The sequence below is a fragment of the Scyliorhinus canicula genome, chromosome 5 (assembly GCF_902713615.1).
Source record: "Scyliorhinus canicula chromosome 5, sScyCan1.1, whole genome shotgun sequence".
NCBI lineage: Eukaryota > Metazoa > Chordata > Chondrichthyes > Carcharhiniformes > Scyliorhinidae > Scyliorhinus > Scyliorhinus canicula.
The window spans coordinates 36,365,067-36,387,817 of record NC_052150.1 but is presented as its reverse complement, the minus strand read 5'-3'; the positions used below and the strand labels follow the sequence as shown (position 1 = coordinate 36,387,817).

Below are 22,751 nucleotides of genomic sequence, written 5' to 3'. Positions count from 1 at the left end.
TGCAGGCACAGCATGTAATTAGAAAGGCAAATGGAATGTTAGCGTTTATTGCAAATGGACTGGAGTATAAAAGTAGAGAAGTGTTGTTCCAATTGTATAGGGTGTTGGTGAGACCACATCTGGAGTATTGTTTCCAGTTTAGGTCTCCTTATTTGAGGAGGGATGTGATGACATTGGAGGCGGTTCAGAGGAAGCTCACCAGAGTGATTCCGGGGATGAAAGGGTTGATGTAATAAATAGGGCTTATACACGCTGGAAATTAGAAGGATGAGAGGGGATCTGATCGAGGTGTATAAAATACTAAAAGGAATTGATAAAGTAAGCGTAAACTAAATGTTGCCCCTGGTGGGACAATCTAGAATGAGAGGTCACTGATATAGATTGAGAGGCGGTAGATTTATAACTGAGATGAGGAGGAACTACTCCCCGCAGAGGGTGGTTAATTTGTGGAACTTGCTGCCCCATAGTGCAGTGGAATCGGAGTCATTAAATGGTTTCAAGAAGGATATAGATATATTTATGATAAAGAAAAACAGGTTAAAGAGATATGGGTAAAAGGTGGGGAGGTGGATTTGAGATCAGGAAAAAATCAGCCATGAACTGATTGAATGGCAGATCAGGCTTGAAGGGCTGAATTGCCTACTTCTGAATTGCCTACTTCTGCTCCTAATTCCTATGTTCCTTATCTGGCATCCTTACCATTAGTTACCTTCATTTTTTTTCTCTTCTTTCTTTGAAATCATCTGTTTATCTGCCTTTGCTCCTACTTTTACCATTCATTTTCTTATCTGTGTTCCGCCCTTCTTAATGCAATTGATGGCCCCTCTTCCTTGTTGCAGGTAAACCCACTCTGTAATGTATTTAGCGCTTATATAAGAAAGATATAGTGTCTTCAATAATGTCATAGGCCCAACCATCTTCAGCTGCTTTATCAATGACCTTCCCTACATCATAAAATCCGAAGTAGGGATGTTCGCTGACGATTGCACAATGTTCAGCAACATTTGCGACTCCTCAGAATGCAGCTAGACCTGGACAATATTCAGGCTCGCACTGACAAGTGACAAGAAATATCCATGCCACACAAGTGCAATGACCATTTCCAACAAGAGAGAATTTAACCATCATCCCAGGCCAATGAATGGCATTGCCATTGCTGATTCCCCCGCTATCAACATCTTGGGGATTACTATTGACCGGAAACTAAACTGAACCTGCCATATAAATACTGCGGCTACAAGAACAAGTCAGAGGCGAGGAAATCTGCAGTGAGTAACTCACCCCCTGACTCCCCAAGGCCCGGCCACCATCTACGAGCCACAAGTCAGAAGTATGACGGAATACTCTCCATTTGCCTGGAATGCAACTCCAACAACACTTAAGATAGCATCCAGGATAAAGCAGCCCACTTGGCTGACACACCATACACAAACATTCACACCCTCCACCACTGATGTACAGTGGGAGCAGTGTGTACCATTTACAAGATGCACTGCAGGAAATCACCAAGGTTCCTTCGGCAGCACCTTACAAACCCATGATCACCACCATCTAGAAGGATAAGGGGAACAGACACGTGGGAACATCACCACCTGGAAGTACCCCTCCAAGCCATTTGGAAGCTTATCACCATTCCTCCATTGTCGCTGGGTCAAAATCCTGGCATTCCTTCCCTCATAGCACTGTGGATGCACCTACACCACATGGACTGCAGTGGGTCAAGGAGACTGCTCACAACAACCGTCTCAAGGGCAATTCGGGATGGGCAATATTTGCTGGCCTAGCCAGCGATGCCCAGATTCCTTGAAATAATAAAAAAAAGTTGTATTTGAACTGGGGCATCTCCTCTTCCCGTATACAAAGCCGTGCTAATAATCCTTTTGGAGTAGCAATCTAATGCAAAGAAAGAACAAGTACTACCACTTGAATTCACACTGCTTTATGACGGCTGCAGTGCTGAGCGACCAAGGCATACAAGTGGTGATTTTAAAATGTGATTTTAAAATCTCATTGCACTGGTGATGATTTGTGTCTCAGGTATAAGTGAACATGGCATTCATGGCCGGCATGGTGACACAGAGGGTAGCACTGCTGCCTCACGGTACTGAGGACCCAGGTTCGATCCCTGCTCCGGGTCACTTACCGTGTGGAGTTTACACCTTCTCCCCATGTCTGTGTGGGCCTCACTCCCACAAACAAAAGATATGCAGGGTAGGTGAATTGGCCACGCTAAATTGCCCTTTAATTGGAAAATTAAACAGAATTGGTTACTCCAAATGAAAAAAATAGCAAATATTTTTTGGAGATGCATGAGGCAGTATGTTTGTACCCTAATTGTCACAGATATTCCAGCTGTCCTTCATATTCCAGATATTCCAGCTCTCCCTTGTTTAGAGGTGAGTTACACAAACATAAATGTAAAACTTTAATTCAAAATTTGTGGGTTATGCCACCTGATAAAGAACATGGCCGGATTCTCCGAAATCCCGGCAAAGTGTTGACGCTGGCGTAAACACCGGAGTGGTATACGCCGGCACCAATGGGCCTCCTGGCCCAGCAATTCACCAGTGTTCAGGGGGTTAGCACGGCATTGGAGCGCTGCGCGCTGCTCCGGCGGCGATAGGCTGCCCTGCACGGCTGACGCAGAGACGGTCGTCGCACGCACTGGCGCATGTGCGTGGTTGCCATCTCCACGCCGGCGCGGAGCAACATGTCGGGGACCTTACAACGGGCCATGCGGAAGGAGGTACGCCCGCTCCAGATCACAGCCACCTGACAATCGGAAGCCCCTGATCGCGGCCCTGGACCCGTGGAGGCTCCCCCGCCCCGGAGACAGATCCCCCGCCTCCCCACCGCCGCCGCGGGACCGACCTCGTGCCGGGTGGTACCAGGTTGGAATGACGCCGGCGGGGGTTCGGCCGGTTGAGCATGGAGAATTGCCGTGTGGGCCTATTTCAGCAGCCCCCGACCGGCAGCCCAGCGTTGGAGCGGCGTGGCAGGAAATACCCCGCGCCCCCAGCAATTCTCTGACCCAGCGCGGTCTTGGAGATTCCTGCCCCATAACTCAGCTCTAAAGAAGTCATACAGACTTGAAATGTTGGGCGCAATCTAACTGTCTCGTCGCGCTCGACTCGGGATGTGATGAGGCTGGTAAATCTCGCGAGAGGCCTCTCAAGATTTATGATCCTCGTTTCGCCTTGCGAGATCTAACGAGATCTCGCGAGGCGTCACGATCTGGGCATGTTCCAGATTTGCATGTTCAAGTGAACAGTTAGTCTCACTTGCATATGGCTGCGCCAGAGTTACCCAAGGCGCGGGGCTTAACCGCCTTGCCTCAGAGACCCTGAGTGGGTCCATTTAGCATTGGTTTCCACAAACGTGGACCAGGTGTACCAGCACTTAAGGGGGTCTCCAAGGCGATCGTGGCCCCGGGTGGTCAGGCTCTGGGCAGAGGGTGGTACCCTGGCACTCCCGATGCCACCTGGCTCCTGTAGCACTGCCAACCTGGTAGTATCACAGGTACCACCAGGTTGGCAGTACCTAGGTGGCATCTTGCCTGTGCTATGGATCAGGCCTGGGGGTGCCCTGCCCTTATGAAGTAGAGTGTGGGGGGGCTCAATGTCCTTCTAAATGGTAGGTTGGGGTGTTGGAGGGTCTGGAGGCTGCTCCCCAATCTCTTCCTACACTGGCAAGGTGAGCTTGTTAAAATGAAGTAGAGTCCCGTTTAATAATGGGGCCGTTCTCGGTGCTGCAACCACCAGGAAACACCCCGTTAAGTATGCCCAAAATGGGCCTCTGTTTCATTTCCATTAAATTACACCCATTTACTCTGTTTCTCTCTCCACAGATACTGCCTGACCTGCTGAGTTTACCCAGCACGTTGTGTTTTATTTCAGATTTCCAGAATCCGCAGAATTTTGCTTTTATAACTCAGCATTGTTAATGCTCAGTTCATACATAATCATCCAGTGAGAAATATTTTATATCTTCACTTCATTATTGCAGTGTGACAAATGTTGTGAAACTGGATGGGAACTAATTAGACTCCAGACCCGTAAGGCTGGCTATTAAATTACCTGACCCTGCTGGTGGAGTGGGGGGCCTGTGGGAGGTGTTAGTAAGAGGGCAGGAAATCTGGAAATCGGGATTCTACCACATGCTGTAGAGTTTGAACTCTACAATGAGCATGTTACGCCACTCAACGGTTCCCCGCTCAGAAACCACCCTTTAACTAGAAATCCATCCTTTGACAGATGCATGTTGTCATCACATCCACCCTCTTTGCTTGACTTGGAAACCTGGAAGGAGATTAATGTGAATGCTGTGCTAGAGTTAAAGAGCCATGGTAAAGTTTTAATGATAGCTGGGCTCCCAACTGCTAATAGCCTTCCTCTGTGAACAGTTATTTTCTATTAAAATACATGGTGTTTGTATTAGCTCTTTCGTGGCACATCCAGAACTAATCCTAATTCCTTGCTGGTTTCCTTTATGCTTAAAGCCATTTCCTTCCATTGCTCATAGAATTCACCATGCAGAACATATTCTGGTCCACATTCTCAGCGAAACATTTTAGGTTGGATCTTTTGACCTCATAAACGCATTTAATTTGCACTTCACTAAATTCCTGCGCACAGTGGAGCTCCTGATGGCAGCTGTGAAATCTTCAGAATGCCTCTACCCATCTGACCATCAGCAAATTGAAACAGTATAATTTTGTATCTAGGTTATCAGCTCATAATCCAGCACATACAGAGTATGCTTCCATACAGAGCGACGGGGGAGCAGCCATTTTATTCTATAATAATAATCCTTATTATTGTCACAAGTAGGCTTACATTAACACTGCAATGAAGTTACTGTGAAAATCCCCTAGTCGCCCGTCCCTCACACCTCAATGGTTGTTCATGCTAATAGTTGCACTGCAAAAGACTTGCCGTCGATTTTCTGTCGGTTTTCTCTGTGCAATAAGTTTGATACGGGAGAGAAAAATACGTCAGAAATTGACTGGGAAGAAGAATAAAATATTGCAATCAGGGTAGCATGGTGGTTAGCATAAATGCTTCACAGCTCCAGGGTCCCAGGTTCGATTCCCGGCTGGGTCACTGTCTGTGTGGAGTCTGCACATCCTCCCCCTGTGTGCGTGGGTTTCCTCCGGGTGCTCCGGTTTCCTCCCACAGTCCAAAGATGTGCGGGTTAGGTGGATTGGCCATGCTAAATTGCCCGTAGTGTCCTATTAAAAGTAAGGTTAAGGGGGGGGTTGTTGGGTTACGGGTATAGGGTGGATACGTGGGTTTGAGTAGGGTGATCATGGCTTGGCACAACATTGAGGGCCGAAGGGCCTGTTCTATGCTGTACTGTTCTATGTTCTATGTTCTATGTTCTATATCAGTTTCAAAGTGCAGCGGGTCATCAATTGGGGAAAAGTGCGCCAGATTTGACTGCTTCCAATAAAATCACGTGAGAACACATTTTTCTCTTGCAAGAAAGTGAGTTCTTTGGCATGTCATGTATTCCCACAGAACAGTTCTCATGGTAAATATTAATTGTAATAGCCAATTACTCATTGTTAGATTGTATAGAATGATGTATAGAACAGAGAGAAGTACACTTACACCACTTCTGAGTTTCAGAATTAAATGATACCTAGAGTATATGTAGCCATTTTCAGAATCCAATTGTTTCGCAGTATGCTGCTTGCTGAGGCACTAAAGTTATCTTGTTATTTTCAATGCAGATGAAATGATCACCGACCACTATCTTAAGAAGGGTGCAATCCTAGTGGATGGGGTTGTCTTGAATGGGCCTCTGCTGGACGCAAAAGCAGGAGAGAGGTTTGTTGAGGAGGCATTCCCGATCATCATGGAAGATGCCATAAAGAAAGCGACTGATGTCAATGAGAAGGTACATGCCCAAGGCAATAATCAGCCATGCAGTATAATAGTAGCAGATTATTCCTAAAATGCATTGGCAAATGCAAGATTTTGGCAACTGAATGCCAATTAATCATGGTCTTCAACAAAGAATGGCATTTTCTATTGATGACATAAGCTGAGTCTCCTAGAATGCCTGAACATTCCTTGATGAAAGTGGTTTCCTAAATAATGCCGATTTTCTGCTGTCAGTTTTATCCAATTGTCTTACTTTGGAGATGTGGGTAGAAAGAGTTTCTTTCATTGAACAGCAATCCTTTTTCCATTTTTAATCATTTTGAACTAGACAATTGCTTAGTAGATTTTATGATTATCAGCTTGTTTGATTTAATGCATTTTAAACAAGTGAAGTGCATACCTTTGCCAATTTGTGTGAACTCAACTCTATTACAAACATGCAACTCTTCCATGAGTCTTTTGCCTATTTTGTTCTGAACATTATCAAACCCTTTAAAATGTTGCAGCAAATGGATCGGCATCTTCACCAAACAACAATCGGATTTTCCTTGGCCATAACCCTATCTAAAACCTGCATATTATTTTTTGCGATATATTATTCACAGATGAACAAACAGGCGTGTAGTAGACATTATGTTCCCCCACCTTCATTAGAAGAGATAATGTGGGCAATCTACCAGCTGGTTTGCGCGTGAATGGCAGCACGGCTGGTAGATGCTGGGAGATCCCACTTCCGGGATCTACCCGGTTCGTCATATCTCGCAAGATCTAAAGCGATCACGCGAGACATCGCAGGGTGGGCGGGATCACTTAGCAATTCTAAATACAGTAGTCTCACATAGACAGCTAGTCTCACTCTAAAATGCACTCCAATGATCTACCCAAGGCGTGGGATCTAACCCTCTCTTCTTAGAGATCCACAAACGGGGACCATGTGGAACGGCACTGATGGGGATCTCTCAAGGGATCAGAGGCCACCAGGTGCTTGCCCTCTAGGCAAGGTGGCACCATGGCACCGCTGGTAACACCTGGGTATCTTAGCACTGCCAGCCTGGCACTCTGGAAGTGCCACCCAGATGCCATCCTGGTGCTGACAAAGTGCCCAGGTGCCACTTCCAGGGGTACTGCCAAAGTGCCATGCTGGCATTTTCCCCGCGCTGCGGATCGGACCTGGGGTCCCTGTGCATGTGAGGGGGGGCCACCTTTCATGTAATTTAAGGTTCTGACGGGGGTTTGGGGGTAGTGTTGGGGGGGTCGGGTGATCAGGGTGGCATTTAAAAATGGCTCCCTGATCTCCTTCAGCACTGGCGAGTAGAGCTCCTCAGTGCAGAAAATGGGACTAAGTGTAGTATCTTCTCAAATGGGCATTCAATAGCGTGGCGTTTCTTGGCGCTCCGAGCACCAGGAAACATCCAACTAAACACATTCGCTACAGGACTCTGTTACCATTTGGGTAGATCGCACCCAATGGCAAAACTAAAATAGTTGTCTCAAGGATTGGAAACAACATGAAGGGGAAATGGTTTAAAAGTAATTATATGGAGTAAACACTTTATACTGTGTATTATTCTACACTGAACAAAGTTACACAATAATCAAAATCTACATAATAATATATTAGCCATATGACTATGCAATTCCTGTCATTTTTTCCATGATGAATTTTTAAGTCCATATTTATAGTGGAAAGAAAGAGCTGGATATTATTGTCTGCAGGAATGGGCCAGAAGGTTGGGGGAGCTGAAAGATTGGGAGGAACGTTGGGAGGATGAGTGCCTGCCATCTTCTTGCTGCGGCTGCCATTTTACCAGCAGCACTTCAGGCCTCCACCACATGAAGAGATTTCCTGGTGAACTCTGGTGGCCTCAAACTCCCGGCAGGCTTTTGCAACAACCCCTACCAACTGCCCCTGCCTCCTCTGGGCCTGCTCCACTGGTCCCTGATCCCAATTATCTTGCCGCGAGGCCAGTGTCCATTGCTGAGTCTCTTGGGTGGGCGCAGTCCCAGCTGTGGCCACCGCCTCTGGTGGCACTGCAGGGATTGACGAATTCTCTGCCCACAGATTGGCTGGCAGCTCTGAGAGGTGAGTTCTTGCCTTCAACGAGATCTCCCTGGTGCAGCTCATTAACTGCAAGATTGCCAGAAAATCGGTCCGGAGCACCCCCTAATAGCTGAGGTGGGAATCTGTGATTCTCGGAATGCCCTCAACTTTCTGCCCTATTGTTGGGACAGCTGCCTCCCCATCAAAATCCAGCCCTATTTATGCGGAGTGGCCACACTGTACCAATTTCGGCATTGCAGGACCCCAGGTTTGCATATCCCTCCTCTTCAGCCCATACACTGAGGAACGCTTCTTTTAATGAAATCCATTTTCTGCTTCCCAATGTTCCTTAAGTTTTTTGTTCAATTATAAATAATAATATAAGCATCAATTGACAGTAAGGACAGTGTGACTTTAAAATGACATTCTAAACCAAAATGCCTTTTGAAAAAGAGATGAGCATTGATGCAGTAAATTACTGGATTTTGGTTTTCTTTTTTGCCAAAAATAAATCTCCCAAGCTTGTCACAAGATCTTTCCCTGTGCTTACGTTGCCCCTAACTTTGCCTCTACCTTCCAGGTCTGCGAATGGCAGCCTCCTGAAGAGCTTATGAAACTTCTGGATCTGGAATTGAGGGATACAGGAGAATCTCATCACCAGCTGCTACAACGCTGTCGCGATGTTATAAAGTACAGTGTGAAAACAGGTGGGATAAGGCCCAAGGCGGGCACTTTATATTTAAAACCCCACTTTGAGCCAGAGTTGGATTGTGTTGGATTCTTCCACCCCACCTGCCGCAAGATCACCACGGGCGGGATGTGGACCATGTAACGGTCCATTGACCTCGGGCGGGAATTTCCCATCACCGACTGGAGAATCCCGCCGAATATGGTTTCTCGGTGTGCAAGGAATGAGGTAGACTGTGCTACCTAAGTGAAAGTCAGGCCACAAACAGTAAACTGGAGTTGGTATACACATACCCATCCTCCTCTAGGATTGTCTCCAAAAAGTGTAAGACTTATCTCCAGGACGCTGCTGTGACTTGAGGTGTGATTGACTGTTCCTGACATTGAGGCAGCTTTTCACCAAGTTACTGCATAAAAAAATATTAGACATGGGAAAAAAAATCTGACTGACAATCATGGCTCATCTGTTCAGCGAATGAAGATTATGGTCGCTTTCCGGTTGGCTGACAAAATGGTGATCCACAAGTATAGACACGTTGGGTGACCTATGGCAGGCTGTGTGGGGGCACGTGATGGTTGGAGGCAAGAGGCCATGTGATGCCACCTAAAGGAATATGTCCAATCAGAGTTGGCAACCCATAGACCAGCATAACATCAGTTCTTCATTGCTGACAATTCAAGGAGACGTCAAGAATTTTGAAATTAGTTTCGACACAAAAAATCGAAAACCATCAGAAAAATTGCCCCCCTTTTTGCTGATGGGATTCTGTTGTTAATTGCATTTCATGGGAATTTGCAGACAGGTTTAGTCCCTGGTTGGTGCTAAGTTAAATGATTGCATTGGTGTCAGTGTTGGGAAGGAACAAATCAGCCGGGGATGAAAAGGTGGTTGTGTCTGGGCACTTGTGGCCTGACACTGCTTTCATAATTAATACCGCTAATCCCTGATAACAAGATAGTGCTTTCTGAGAATGCTGGGAATGGAAAACTAATTGCCAATCAAGCTGCAGTTGCAATAATCCTTCAATCTTTCTACAGCTGCTAATGAACCGCTTAGTCAGTGTAAATATGAAAAGCTTTGTTCATTTTTGGATTTAGGAGAAAATAGTTGAAAGATGAGAGGAAATCTTGACTTACTAATGAGGCCCTAGGTGTATTAATAACTCATGTACTCAAACGTCATCAGATTTCTGATGGCTCCCAAAGGTAAAATGATTGCATCAAGTGTGGTTAAATGTTAGTTCAGAGTCAACATGCCTTCAACTGTTCCAAGGACTTGGTTGCATGGTTCAAAGACGATCATGTAACAAATCATAGCATAATCGAAAATTAGGGCTGCTTTATTTTAGAAGGGAATCAGGAAATTGTTGGAACGGGAGAGATTAGGAGACATGTGGAACTCCTTGTACACAGCAGCAATTTTTGAGATTCGCATAAGCACACATTAGTAACGATGAAACTTTTTAATAACTCCCAAATGGATAGAAGTCCTTCTTACTTATCATAGAACTTTTATGGATCAGAAGGACGCCATTTGGCCTATCCGTTGTTTGTTATTTACAGCACAGAGGAGGCCATTCAGCCCATCGGGTCCGCACCGGCTCCCAAAAGAGCTACCCAGCTAGTCCCATTCTCCAACCCTATCTCCGTAGCCCTCTAAATGAATCAATTTCAAATATATATCCTGCTTTCTTCTGAAACCTCCTTTGGAATCTGCCTCCACCACTCTCCCAGGCAGCGCATTTCAAATCCCAACAACCATCTGAATAAAGAAGTCCTCATCTCACTCCTAGCTCTCTTGCTGACCATCTTGAAATCATGGCCCCTAGTCACTGACATACCAACTAGTGGAAACAGAATATCCTTCCTCACCCTGTCAAAATTGTTCATAATTTTAAACACCTCAATAAGTCGCCTCTTCTTTTTCTCTGCCCATAGGAGAACAAGTTGAATTTCTCAAATAAGCCTTCTTAACAACTGTTTCAAATTGCCTGACCACCTTCAGAGAATTATGCATTTGAACCCTGAGGTACCTCTGCCCCCGTACTCAGCTCAAAGTTGTGCCATTGAGCCTATCTTATCTCCCTGTGCTTCTTCTACCAAAATCCATTACCTCACATTTTGCTGCATTGATGTTCATCTGCCAGGTGTCTGCCCATTTGGCCAACTTGTCAATGTCCTTCTGAAGTCGCTCAGCGTCATCCTCACAATTCACTATTCATTCTCGTTTACCATATCCAGATTTAGAGATTTTGCCCTCAATGCCACCTCAAAATCATTTATATAAATCAGAAAAAGCAAGAGTCCCAACCACTGAGCTCTGGGGAACACCATTTTTAACTCATCTCCAGTCTGAGAAATTCCCATCTAAACCTACCCTCTATTTCCTATCTCTTAGCCAACGTCTAATCCATGCTGCCAAGGACCCATCCTGTCTGCAATAGCTCTCCGATTGAGCAGCTCATCTCGTACCTTCCCGCAACCCTTCACATGTTTCCTTTACAGATAACAGTCTAATTCCCTTTGGAATGCTTCGATTGAACCTGCCTCCACCACACTCTCAGTCAGTGCTTTCCAAACCCTAACCACTCACTTTTGCTTCTTTTATTAGTTACTTTAAAATGTCACCTCTCTGCCCCTGTCCTCTTCACTGACCAGGGACAAACAAAACAGTTTACAAGCATGGTTGAAAAGTATCTTTTCTGAGCACACAATGCTTTTAATAAGCGCGCACTGATGGTCAAGGTTGATGAGGTTGGTATCGGGTGGAAATGGAGCATATTGAGGGTTACCTCACCTCAGTTTGTGGGTATACAGTGTCATGTTACCACATGCACATTGCATTGAAAAGTGGTCTTAACAAGACCGTAACAAGTTAAAAGGGTGGGGCGTGATTCAACCAAAACATTCTATATCCAGTTTTGGCGTGTTTGGCAGGGTGTTTCTTGGCGGCTGCAGTGCCAAAATTGATACCACTATTCAGCAGCACTTTGCTGGGTTTTCTTTGGACCTCGGGGAGTTTCCCCCATTGAGGCCACACTTTGGCAGTTTTCTTGCACTGGGGAGCTGAACTCGCCAGCAGGACTGGCTCTTTTGAGATCGGGCACCATTTAGTACGGTTGCCTCAATTTCTACACCCCCCTCCATTCAGGACCCCCCCCCCCCCCCCCCCCCTTCTTCCCCCATGCTTATTTGTCCCTCAACTCCCCCTCAGCCCCCCTTTTTTATAAGCATGGCCCTGACCCATGGCAGTGCCAGCCTGGCATCTGGCACCATGGCACTGCCAGCTTGGCATCCTGGCAGTGACTGGGTGGCACTGCCAGGCTGGCTGTGCCAAGGTGCCTGGGTACCAGAGAGAGCGAGATAGAGTCAGGTTATTACCCTGCCCTGTCCCCTGACCGTCCGGGGGGGCTCTAAAGGCCTTTGAGACTCCCATTATGCCTGGTCTATGTGAATGGAAACCAGTTCTAAATGGCGCCCGGTTGAGGTCTCGCAGGCCTTGCCGCTGACTTCCGGACACCAGGTGAAAGCGGTGTCCGGACATTTAAATGAGCCGAGGCTTATTTAAGTATCATTATCTGGAGGGCGTAATCCAGATCACCCCGTGTGTAGTGAGTCGGGTGACTCACAATTGGCCGGGCGCCCAGTGCAAAACCCAATTTGGTGTTCACCCAGATGCAATGCGGTGGATGAATCACGCCCCTGGTCTTTTTTCTCACAATCTGGCAGCTATTTTTTGCTTGACCGTGAAGATATAGGAATCCTCAGGTCAGTCTCAGCCATGCGTGATAATCTGTCTAAGATTTTGATGAACGCAACACCATCTCTTATGCACGTCGGCATTTTTTTCCACAGTTAGCAAAGGTAGGCCTGTTGAACCTGAGGACAATGTCAGACTTGGTTCTGATGCTGACCTTGAAGCACACAGCTGTGGAGGTCATCAGAAAATGTGATGCAAATGCAACTATATTGTTGACCATGATTCTGTGCCTCTGTGCCCAGCTAGGTAAGCATAGCAACATTGAATGACAGTACAGTTGGAGGCCATTCAGTCCATTGTGCACATGTTCACTGTCTGAACAAGTTGCCCATTTGGTCCCATTCCCCTGTTGTCTCCCCATAATCTTTGTGTGTTTCGTGGCCAATATTCTGGCTTTTTACAAGTTTTTAATTGCTACTTTGTTTTTTTTTTCAATTTTAGAGTATCCAATTATTTTTTTTCCAATTAAGGGGCAATTTAGCATGGCCAATCCACCTAACCTGCACATCCTTTGGGTTGTGGGGTTGAAAGCCACGCAGACATGGGGAGAATGTGTAAACTCCACACGGACAGTGACCCAGGGCCGGGATTCGAACCCGGGTCCTCAGTGCCACAGTCCCAGTGCTAACCACTGCACCACCGTGCTGCCCTAGTTGCTACTTTTTAATGAAGATAAAGTCGTAAGCAGTGAATGAGCTATTCTTTATTGTACTGACTTGAATCTGAAAGATTAATTTTAAAATCTCAAGTCGTCTTCCTTTCATGTTCCATATTCGTTAGGCGGTCTTTTTCATTGAATAGAGTTGGGTGATTGTTCCCAAGGTTACAGGAGAATGCTGCAGGCTGGCTAGGCACTGATGTTGTTCAACAGATGTTACTGTCATATTATAAGGACAAATCTTCTTGCATATCTGATTGAAAAAATGTGCTTAACATCAGCTTTATTATACCCTCGGGCACCAGCTCTTTTGCTGAATAATGAAAAGAAAAATTGGAACACTGCAGTGTTGTCACTGGCTCATTGACCCACACGTCAGCTGCTTGCACCTCTTGCCGAGACACTGTCCGCCTACGGCGAGTTGAGAGGCTTGGACAAGGTCAAGAAAATCAGAGGGGCCGCTTCATTCCTTTGGTTAGGGGTCATTCTACTGTTTGCCTCCTGCTGGAGGTTTCAGAACACGAGGCCGAGGACTGTATACCTGTTTTCCTGGTCAATTTATTTGATGGTGCAGAAATTTATCGACAAGGGTGAAAATAAAGCACCCCACCAAAATGAGAGGAATGTCTGTGAAGCGTGGGCCTTAAAAGCCTGTTATGCACAAATCTCCTGTGTCAATAGGAAACGACTGGCTTAACACCTCCATGAGAATGGTGGACAGAAGACTGTTAGAAGGAAGTTTTGAGGGGTAGTACGGTAGCGCAGTGGATAGCTCTGCTGCCTCACTGCACCGAGGTCCCAGGTTCGATCCCGGCTCTGGGTCACTGTCCGTGTGGAGCTTGCATGGGTTTCACCCCCACAACCCAAAGATGTGCAGGCTAGGCGCCCCTTAATTGGAAAAAATGAATTGGGTACTCTAAATTTAAAAAAAATACATAAGTATTGAGGCATTTATCATTTACCCTCTTGTATGCGCACCGACAAGAAACCATCCGTCAATGGTAACCCAGGATGTTGATAGTGGGGGATTCAGCGATGGCAATGCCATTGAATGTCAAGAGGCAATGGTTAGATTCTCTCTTGTTAGAGATGTTCAATGCCTGGCACTTGTGTGCAGCGAATGTTACTTGCCACTTGTCAGCCAAAGTTTGAATATTGCCCAGGTCGTTCTGTAGTTAAACATTGGCTGCTTCAGTATCCGGGGAGTCACAAATGGTGCTGAACATTGTGCAGTCGTCAGCGAACATCCCCACATCTGATCTTATTTGGAAGGATGTTCATTGATGAAGCAGCTGAAGACGATTGGGTCCAGGAAACTACCCTGAGGAACTCTTGCAGTGATGCCCTGGATCTGAGGTGATTTATCTCCAACAAACACAACCATCTTTCTTTGTGTTAGATATAACCCCAGCCAGAAGCACATTTACAGTTCGTAGGTCCCGTGTTCACCTTCATTTCTGTGAGCCCCCCGCCAACCTCACACCCCTCCCGACCCCATCCATCCTCATCCCACAGAACGCAAAGGTGGAAGCCACAAAAATACACAAATTGATCACTCCTTTTTAACTTGTAAAACACAACCGTATGAGTAATTGCTGAATTGAAATCCAGTCTTACCCCTTGTCAGATTTGACAGTAAAGATGGTCAATACTGTGATGTGCGTTTTGAAGTGAGCGAACATGGAAATTGCCGATAAGCAACGAGAATGAAAAATCAGCTGATGTCATCGCTGCAGCACAGGCCAGTGTGGGACAGTCTGAGGCATCAGATAATTCACCCATACTTTTGGATGAGGGTGAATGTGCAGTTTGTGCACTGTCCAATACTTACAACTTTTTAAAGTAAAATGACAAACCATCATTTTGCCTAGCTTCGTCCCCATGCCTTGCCTTCAATTTTCTACATTTTTGATTGCCAGATTGATAGTGTTGCTTCATGTTGCTAAAGAAACTGATCTTGATTTTAGACTACAAGACATAGGAGCAGAATTAAGCCATTTGGCCCATCGGGTCTGCTCCGCCATTCAATCATGGCTGATATGTTTAACATCCCCATTCTCCTGTGTTCTCCCTGAAACCCCTGATCCTCTTATTAATCAATAACCTATCTATCTCTGTTTTAAAGAAACTCAGTGGCTTGGCCTTCACAGCCTTCTGTGGTAAGTAGTTCCACAGATTCACCACCCTCTGGCTAAAGAAATTCCTCCTCATTTCAGTTTTAAAGGATCATCCCTTCAGCCTGAGGCTGTGCCCTCGGGTTCTAGTTTCTTCTACTAGTGGAAACATCCTCTCCACGTCCACTCTATCCAGGCCTCTCAGTATTCTGTAAGTTTCAATGAGATCCTTCCTCATCTTTCTAAACTCCATCGAGTACAAACCCAGAGTCTTCAACCGCTCCTCATATGAAAAGCCCTTCATTTCTGTGATCATTCTTATGAACCTCTTCTGGACCCTTTCCAAGGCCAGAACATCTTTCCTTGGATACGGGGCCCAAATCTGCTCAAAATATTCAAAATGGGGTCTGTCCAGAGCCTGAGGCAGCCTCATTAGTACATCCCTACTCTTGTATTCTCGCTCTGTTGACATGAATGCTAACTTTGCATTTCACTTTCTAACTGCCAACTGAACCGGCATGTTATCCATAAGAGAATCCTGAACTAGGACTCCCAAGTTACTTTGTGCTTTGATTTCCGAAGCCTTTCCCCATTTAAACAATAGCCTATGCCTCTATTCTTCCTACCAAAGTTCATACCCTCACACTTTTCCACATTGTATTCCATCTAGCACTTCTTTGCCCACTCTCCCAGCCTGTCCATATCTTTCTACAGCCTCACCACTTCCTCAATACTACCTGTCCCTCTACATGGCTTTGTATTATCTGCAAACTTAGCAAAAGTGCCCTCAGTTCCTTCTTCCAGATCTTTAATGTATATCGTGAACAGTTGTGGTCCTAACACTGAACCCTGTGGAACACTACTTGTCACCAGCTGGCATCCTGAAAAAGACCCCCTTATCCCAACTCTCTGCCTTCTGCCAGTCAGCCAATCCTCTACCCATGCCATTGCCCCAACACCATGGGCTCTTTTCGTGTTTAGCAGCCTCCTGTACGGCACCTTGTCAAAGACCTTCTGGAAATCTAAATAAATCACGTCCACTGGCTCTCCTTTGTCTAACTTCCTTGTCACCTCTCAAAGAATTCTAACAGATTTGTCAGACATGACCTCCCCTTGATGAAGTCGTGTTGACTCAGCCCTATTTTACCATGCACTTCCAGGTACCCCGTAATCTCATCCATAGTAAGACACTCCAAAATCTTACCAACCACCGAAGTCAGTCTAACCGGCTTATATTTTCTTACCTTCTGCCTCCCTCCCTTCTTAAACAGGGGTGTTAATTTAGCTATTTTCCAGAGCTCTGGAATTCTCCCTGATTCCAGTGATTCCTGAAAAATCACTGCAATGCTTTCACAATCTTCTCAGCTTTCTCCTTCAGAACCCTGGGGTGTGGTCCACCTGGTCCGGGTGCTTCACAACCTTCAGATCTTTCAGTTTCCCCAGAACCTTTTCCTTAGTGGTGGCCACTACTCTTACTTCTGCCCTCTGATGCTCTCAATAAAGTGTCAGAAACAGCTGGCATTTGCACAGTCAATCCCAAATTTTTATCAGTTTCAATTCATGGTCTACAAAAATTGGATTAATTTTTTACCACGAAGTTGTGAAACTGGATTTTAAACAACACACTCTACTCTTCTCCTGCTCATTCCCCCCTCACAAACTCGCAAACTCTCTCTCCCCATGGACCCCCCACTCCATCATAAATACTCCCTCCCTCCAAAATACAACCCTCCCTGCAAGTCTGCAATCCTGGCTAACCCCCTCACACACTCTTCCCCCCACACACCTTTGCACTCTTAACCCCCACTCCCCATCCCCTCACAGCCTCCCCTCACACTCACCCATTCTCACAATCTAGCTCTTCTCGCTAGCCCGGGGTCTTCAAGCCAGCCTGCTGCCTCACTCCTTGTCGCCTCGTAGTTAGAACATAGAACAGTACAGCACAGAACAGGCCCTTCGGCCCTTGATGTTGTGCCGAGCAATGATCACCCTACTTAAACCCACGTATCCACCCTATACCCGTAACCCAACAACCCCCCCTTTAACCTTACTTTTTAGGACACTACGGGCAATTTAGCATGGCCAATCCACCTAACCCGCACATCTTTGGACTTAATTTAGAGCTTAATTTGGGGTCTCGCTCAGTCAGATTTGGCTGTACTCTGTCAGCTTTTACTGGCCTGCTCTGGGTTGAGTCGCAAAATGTACTTGCCTCTGCTGCTCTGCGTCTGATGTCACCTCGTTGTGGCTTTCGCCACCTCACACCTCACTGTTGCAGGCCTCCCCTCAGCCCTGTGTCGAGTCGCCTATTTGCTTCGCCCGCTCCGCTCGGTGGCTGACCTCACCTTGTGGTGGCTTTTGGCCTATCAGCAAATGCTGAGTAATCAGGCTCTGATTGGACGCCCAGTGCATCGGGTGGCTTCAGCTTCCCCCTTGGTCTGGGCCCTGTGCCTAGGCACGGTATGTTTCATTGTAAACCCATGTCTGACTCCAACCAGCAGAGAGTTTTCCCCCCGATGCCCATTGACTCCAATTTTTCTAGGGCTCCTTGATGCCACACTTGGTTAAATACTGCCTTGATTTAAAGGGCAGAGAGTGTCACATCACCATTTACTACACTTCACCCACCTGACTAGCCCATTGATATCTTCCTGCAGTCTTTCTTCTTTATTATCAACTACATTGCCAACTTTTGTAATGTCTTCAAAATTCTTAATGATACCCCCAACATACAAGTTGAAACCTATTACAAAAATGCTCATCGACTGTTACCTTTTGCTTCCTACCTATGAGCCAATTTTCGATCCAAATTGCCACTTTGCCTTGGATCCCATGGGCTATTACTTTTGTGACCATTAGGGAGTTCATAAAAAAACCCTGTTAAAATCCATATAGGCGACATGTAATGCACAATATTCATCAGACCCTCCTTATTACATCCTCAAAACATTCAGTAATGTTAGCCAGACATGACCTTCCCTTAACACATCTGTGCTGACTGTCCAATATTGGCCAGTGGAACCGTAAAGCCCCAGAGAAACATTTCCAGCCATCCATGCATTTCAGTTCTCTTGAATGGAAAGAAAATACTTTCTCAGGTGTTAAGCGCCAGAAATCACCATCTCAGCTCCGTCCTATTTTTGGGCAATAAATAAATGCCTGTTTTAGTGCTTAGTGTGGGTTTAAGTGCTGATGACATTTTAAAATTTTCTTATGTGAATTATTTCCCCTAGTTTCGCGAAAAGTTGATTCTTTCTAAACATCAATTCCGAACATACTAATGTGTTAATGGCAACATCTTTCCAAATCTGACTGAGCAAATTGTTATTTTTTTTCCTTTATAAATTTAGAGTACCCAATTATTTTTTCCAGTTAAGGGGCAATTTAGCGTGGCCAATCCACCTATCCTGCACATCTTTTAGGTTGTGGGGGTGAAACCCACGCAGACACGGGGAGAATGTGCAATCTCCTCATGGGCAGTGACCCAGGGCCGGGATTCGAACCCAGGTCCTCAGCGCCGTAGGCAGCAATGCTGACCACTGTGCCACCGTGCTGCCCCTGAGCAAATTATTTTAGCCCAGATATTCTTTATCAAGTGCACTTCCGTCTGTTGTACTTTCATGTCAATTATGCCAAATTATGGTTCACAATTGAAAGAAAATGGGACTGCCACCTTGCACATTGCATGCTTCTCAAAAAAGGTCCACTTGCACAGCCGTGAGAAAATAACGGCCCGCACTAAGTTAGCTGATCTCAGCCGGGGTGTCAGTTGGCACTGTCACTTGGCCTCAGTGCCCTTGGGTAAGCAAGGACAAATCCGCCATAAAATCCAGCTCTTGATTAGCATCCTTGAAGACCATCATGAGGTGAGGACAGACTTGACTGTGACGACCCTGTAGTCAAATTGCTAACTGGCACTGTTGGGAATTGCACTTAAAAGAAAGATGGCTTAGCAAGCCATGGAGGACTACCAATCCATGCGAGAGTTTATCCCAGCATGAAAAAGCACCTTCAGCAGAAGAAGGAATAAAATCAGGGAATTGCGGGGGGGGGGGGGGGGGGGGGGGGGAGAGAGAGAGAGAGAGAGAGAGAGAGAGAGACCTTGCAACCACCTGCGCCAGCAGTGTGGCCTGTTGCGGAGTAGTGAAAAGTTAACAGTTTAGTGTTAGGAGTGCTGTACTGCAATTACCATCAATAGTCTCTGTACTCTCTGACACTCTCCTCACAATAGCCATGAGATCTGACAGCAACAGCTGCTGTCCTGGGAACCAGTGGCGTGATGCTATCCACTTGCCAATGTTTACTGAAGAAAGGAAATGATAAAAATAGACTTAATCCTGCAATCCATGCACAACAATTGAATCATTTCTTATGTGCAGTGAATAAAACATTAAAGGATATTGACCTTTCACATTGAGCTGCAGATTTAAGTAGATCAATTTTCTATTCAATTTATATTTCCTAGTTGCATTTTCTCTCTCTCCTCCCAGTTCAATTTAATTTTTAGATTAACCGCTTCGGCACCATTAACACTCACCACTCAATGGGCCTTCGATCCAGGCTAAAAAGCCCAAGTCTTTCAAAGCATTGCTCAGAAGTCAGACATCTGGCAGCTCTTCCCTGCATTGCATCAACTTGGGTTACAGGCAGTAGGGACTTTCTGATACCCTACCTAAACGACCACTCATCATATGTTAATCTGAACTATCTCGGGAACTAACTGACTCAGAGGGGGCAGGTGACATCACAACTGCTCCCAATTTAGTCCTCACTTACATTCCAGTAGGAATCATGATCAAGTCGAGGAATCTTGACCCTTTTGTTGTCCCTCGCTGCTTCTGAGGCCAGGGACATTGTGTACAATTATAGCGATCCCATTTCAGCTCAAATCAGCGTTATCAGCACAGACCTGGCATGGGATCTTGTTGTTCTGCATAGCTCAGCATCACAAGGCATTTACTCTCAGTTATGCTATCAAGGGAATTACTTAACCCGCATAAACAATCATTTAAAAGATGCCCTGCAACAATTTGGTTGAGGCTTCCTCAAAAACACCTTCCAAACCGGCGATCTTCACCACTGAGAAGGACAAGAGCAATAGACAGAGGGAGACGCCAGCACTTGCAAGTTCCCTCCTAAATCGTGCACCATCCTGACTTGGAAATAAATCACCGTTCTGTAAAAATCCTGGAGCTCCGAACTAACAGCGCCACGGGGGTACCAATCTTACACTCGTACTGAAGCGGTTCAAGAAGGTGGCTCACCAACAATCTTCTGAAGGGCAATTAGGGAGGGCCAATGAATTCTGGCTCCATCAGTGATGCTCACATCCCACGAATAAATAAAAGTAAAACCTATTTCCCAACTCTTTCCTCAAGAACACCGATAGAATGGTTTTTGTCGGGATCTATTCTGTATACCTGGTTAAATGTTTGTATTCATAAAACTACGATACAACACAGCCAGATAGTCAGGGAAGATATTTTAGCATATATCAAACAAGAATGAAAACCATCCACTGTGAATTTCAAAATAAGCTATTAGCCAAAATTGGGTTGTTAATAACCAATTATAGGAAAAGAGCCAATTCACTATGAATAATATTTGTAAAACCTTTAGGACGTCATCTCAAGCTCTCAGCGCCTGAAAGATTTAGCACTGGAAATAAAGGGCCCGACTTTCACTGTAGAAGTGCATAGTTTGAGTCAGGAAATCTCCCTGCTCAGTGCACCCACCTCAGGGAAAAGGTGCCCTGAATGGGGGGCAGGGGAGGGATGTTGTGAGGCAGTTGTGGGTTTGAAGGCAGGCATAGGGGCTGCTGAATGCCGCGGTGGGCTGGTTAAAAGGTCCACCTCAGTTCTCTGGTTCATCTGCCGGTGTTTTCATTGGTCCCTCTAGCCCTCACCCCTCATACCCAAAACCAATCCCACTTCCCATGACCTATTCATGGAAAGGCATGCCCTCACCCAGCCCCCTGGTCCCCTGAAGCCTCCATGGTGGCTTATTTCCAACTCCTAACTTCCACCACCCCATGGTCCTAATCGTCTACAATTTGATGTCAGCTCATATCCTCCATGAAAACTCACCCAGTAACCACCATAGGCAGACTTTAGGGGCCTTGTTGAGATGAAATAATGTAAAGATCTAATTATCTAGTGCAGATTTATCTATGATAAACAAACACTCCCATTCATGAAAGCCCATTCTGAACTTTAAAAAGCCCTTAAAATATATAACCCTTTATCAAAACCAGAGGCTCGTATTCATGATCTCACATCAGAGATAGCTACCTCTTTAATAACCTGCTTGAGCTATCAATCAAACTGTGAACCTACAATCCCTCTAACTGTAGGTTCTGGAAAGCAGTCAGCCTGCAATAGTGGTGTAATAATAGCCTTTAGGGTTATGTCAACAAATTGCTAGAGCATATTTTGTTCAACTATTGCAAACACAGACAGGCTGTTTTTGTTTCCAAATTATTAAATGTTGGGGATTTAAGCAGCTTCACAGCCTGAGATTTTCAATTCTTACTGATGCAGGCAGGCTTTTTCATTTTAAATGGTGGGGGTTTAAATAACTTAACAGCTTAACAACTCTACACAACCTATCCACCCTTCATGAACAGTTATGTCTCTTCCATAAGTTTGTGAATCCTGCAATGCATTCAGACCCTTGCTACAGTGAAAATGGGACCTGTTTGAAATCAGCACTGACATGCCCTGCCTCCTTTATCCTTCTTTAAAATAAATTCATTTACGGGATGTGGGCATCGCTGGCTAGGCCAGAATTTATTGCTCATCGCTAGTCACCCTTTCAGAAGATGCTGGTGAGTTGCTTTCTTGTACCGCTGCAGTCCTTGAGGTGTAGGTACACCCACTGTGCTGTTACGGAAGGTGTTCCAGGATGTTGCGGTGGGGTTCCCAGGTATCTGCTGCTCTTGTCCTTCTAGATGGTAGTGGTCGTGGGTTTGGAAGGTGCTGTCTAAGGAACCTTGGTGAGTTACTGCAGTGCATCTTGTACATGGTACACACATCTGCCACTGCTCGTCGGTGGGGAGGGTTTGAATGTTTGTGGAAGGAGGAACAATCAAGCGGGCTGCTTTTTCCAGGTTGGTGTCGAGCTTCTTGAGTGTTGTTGGAGCTGCACTCATCCAGGCAAGTGGAGAATATTCCATTACACTCCTGACTTGTGACTTGTAGATGGTGGACAGGCTTTGGGAGGGTCAGGAGGTGACTTACTCGCCATAAGACCGCTAGCCTTTGACCTACCCTAGTAACCACAGTATTAATATAGCTTGTCCAGTTCAGTTTCTGATTAATGGTAACCCCCAGGATGTTGATTGTGGGGATTCAGCGATGGTAATGCCATGAATATCAAGGGGCGGTGGTTAGATAATCTCTTGTAGGAGATGGTCATTGCCTGACACTTGTGTGGCAGAAATGTAACTTGCCACTTGTCAGCCCAAGCCTGGATATTGTCCAGGACTTTCTGCATTTGGACATGGCCTGTTTCATTATCTGAGGAATCATGAATGGAGCTGAACGTTGTGCAGTCATCTGCGAACATCCCCACTTCTGACCATATGATGGAAGGCAGGTCATTG

At 45.8% G+C, this 22,751-nt stretch overlaps 1 protein-coding gene across 2 annotated transcripts in view; it reads left to right on the top strand.

Annotated features, from left to right (window-relative positions):
- Nucleotides 1-22,751, top strand: part of LOC119965906 (acidic amino acid decarboxylase GADL1-like) — a 119,802-nt gene that overhangs the window by 27,292 nt on the left and 69,759 nt on the right. The window contains exons 1-3 of one of the 2 annotated variants that reach the window (XM_038796905.1): nucleotides 3,950-3,968; nucleotides 5,735-5,901; nucleotides 8,510-8,636. In XM_038796905.1, coding sequence (XP_038652833.1) covers nucleotides 5,740-5,901; nucleotides 8,510-8,636 — 289 coding nt within the window. In that variant the 5' untranslated portion in view covers nucleotides 3,950-3,968; nucleotides 5,735-5,739. Of the gene's footprint in view, nucleotides 1-3,949; nucleotides 3,969-5,734; nucleotides 5,902-8,509; nucleotides 8,637-22,751 lie in introns of those variants that run through there. The other variant, XM_038796904.1, reaches the window with a different exon arrangement.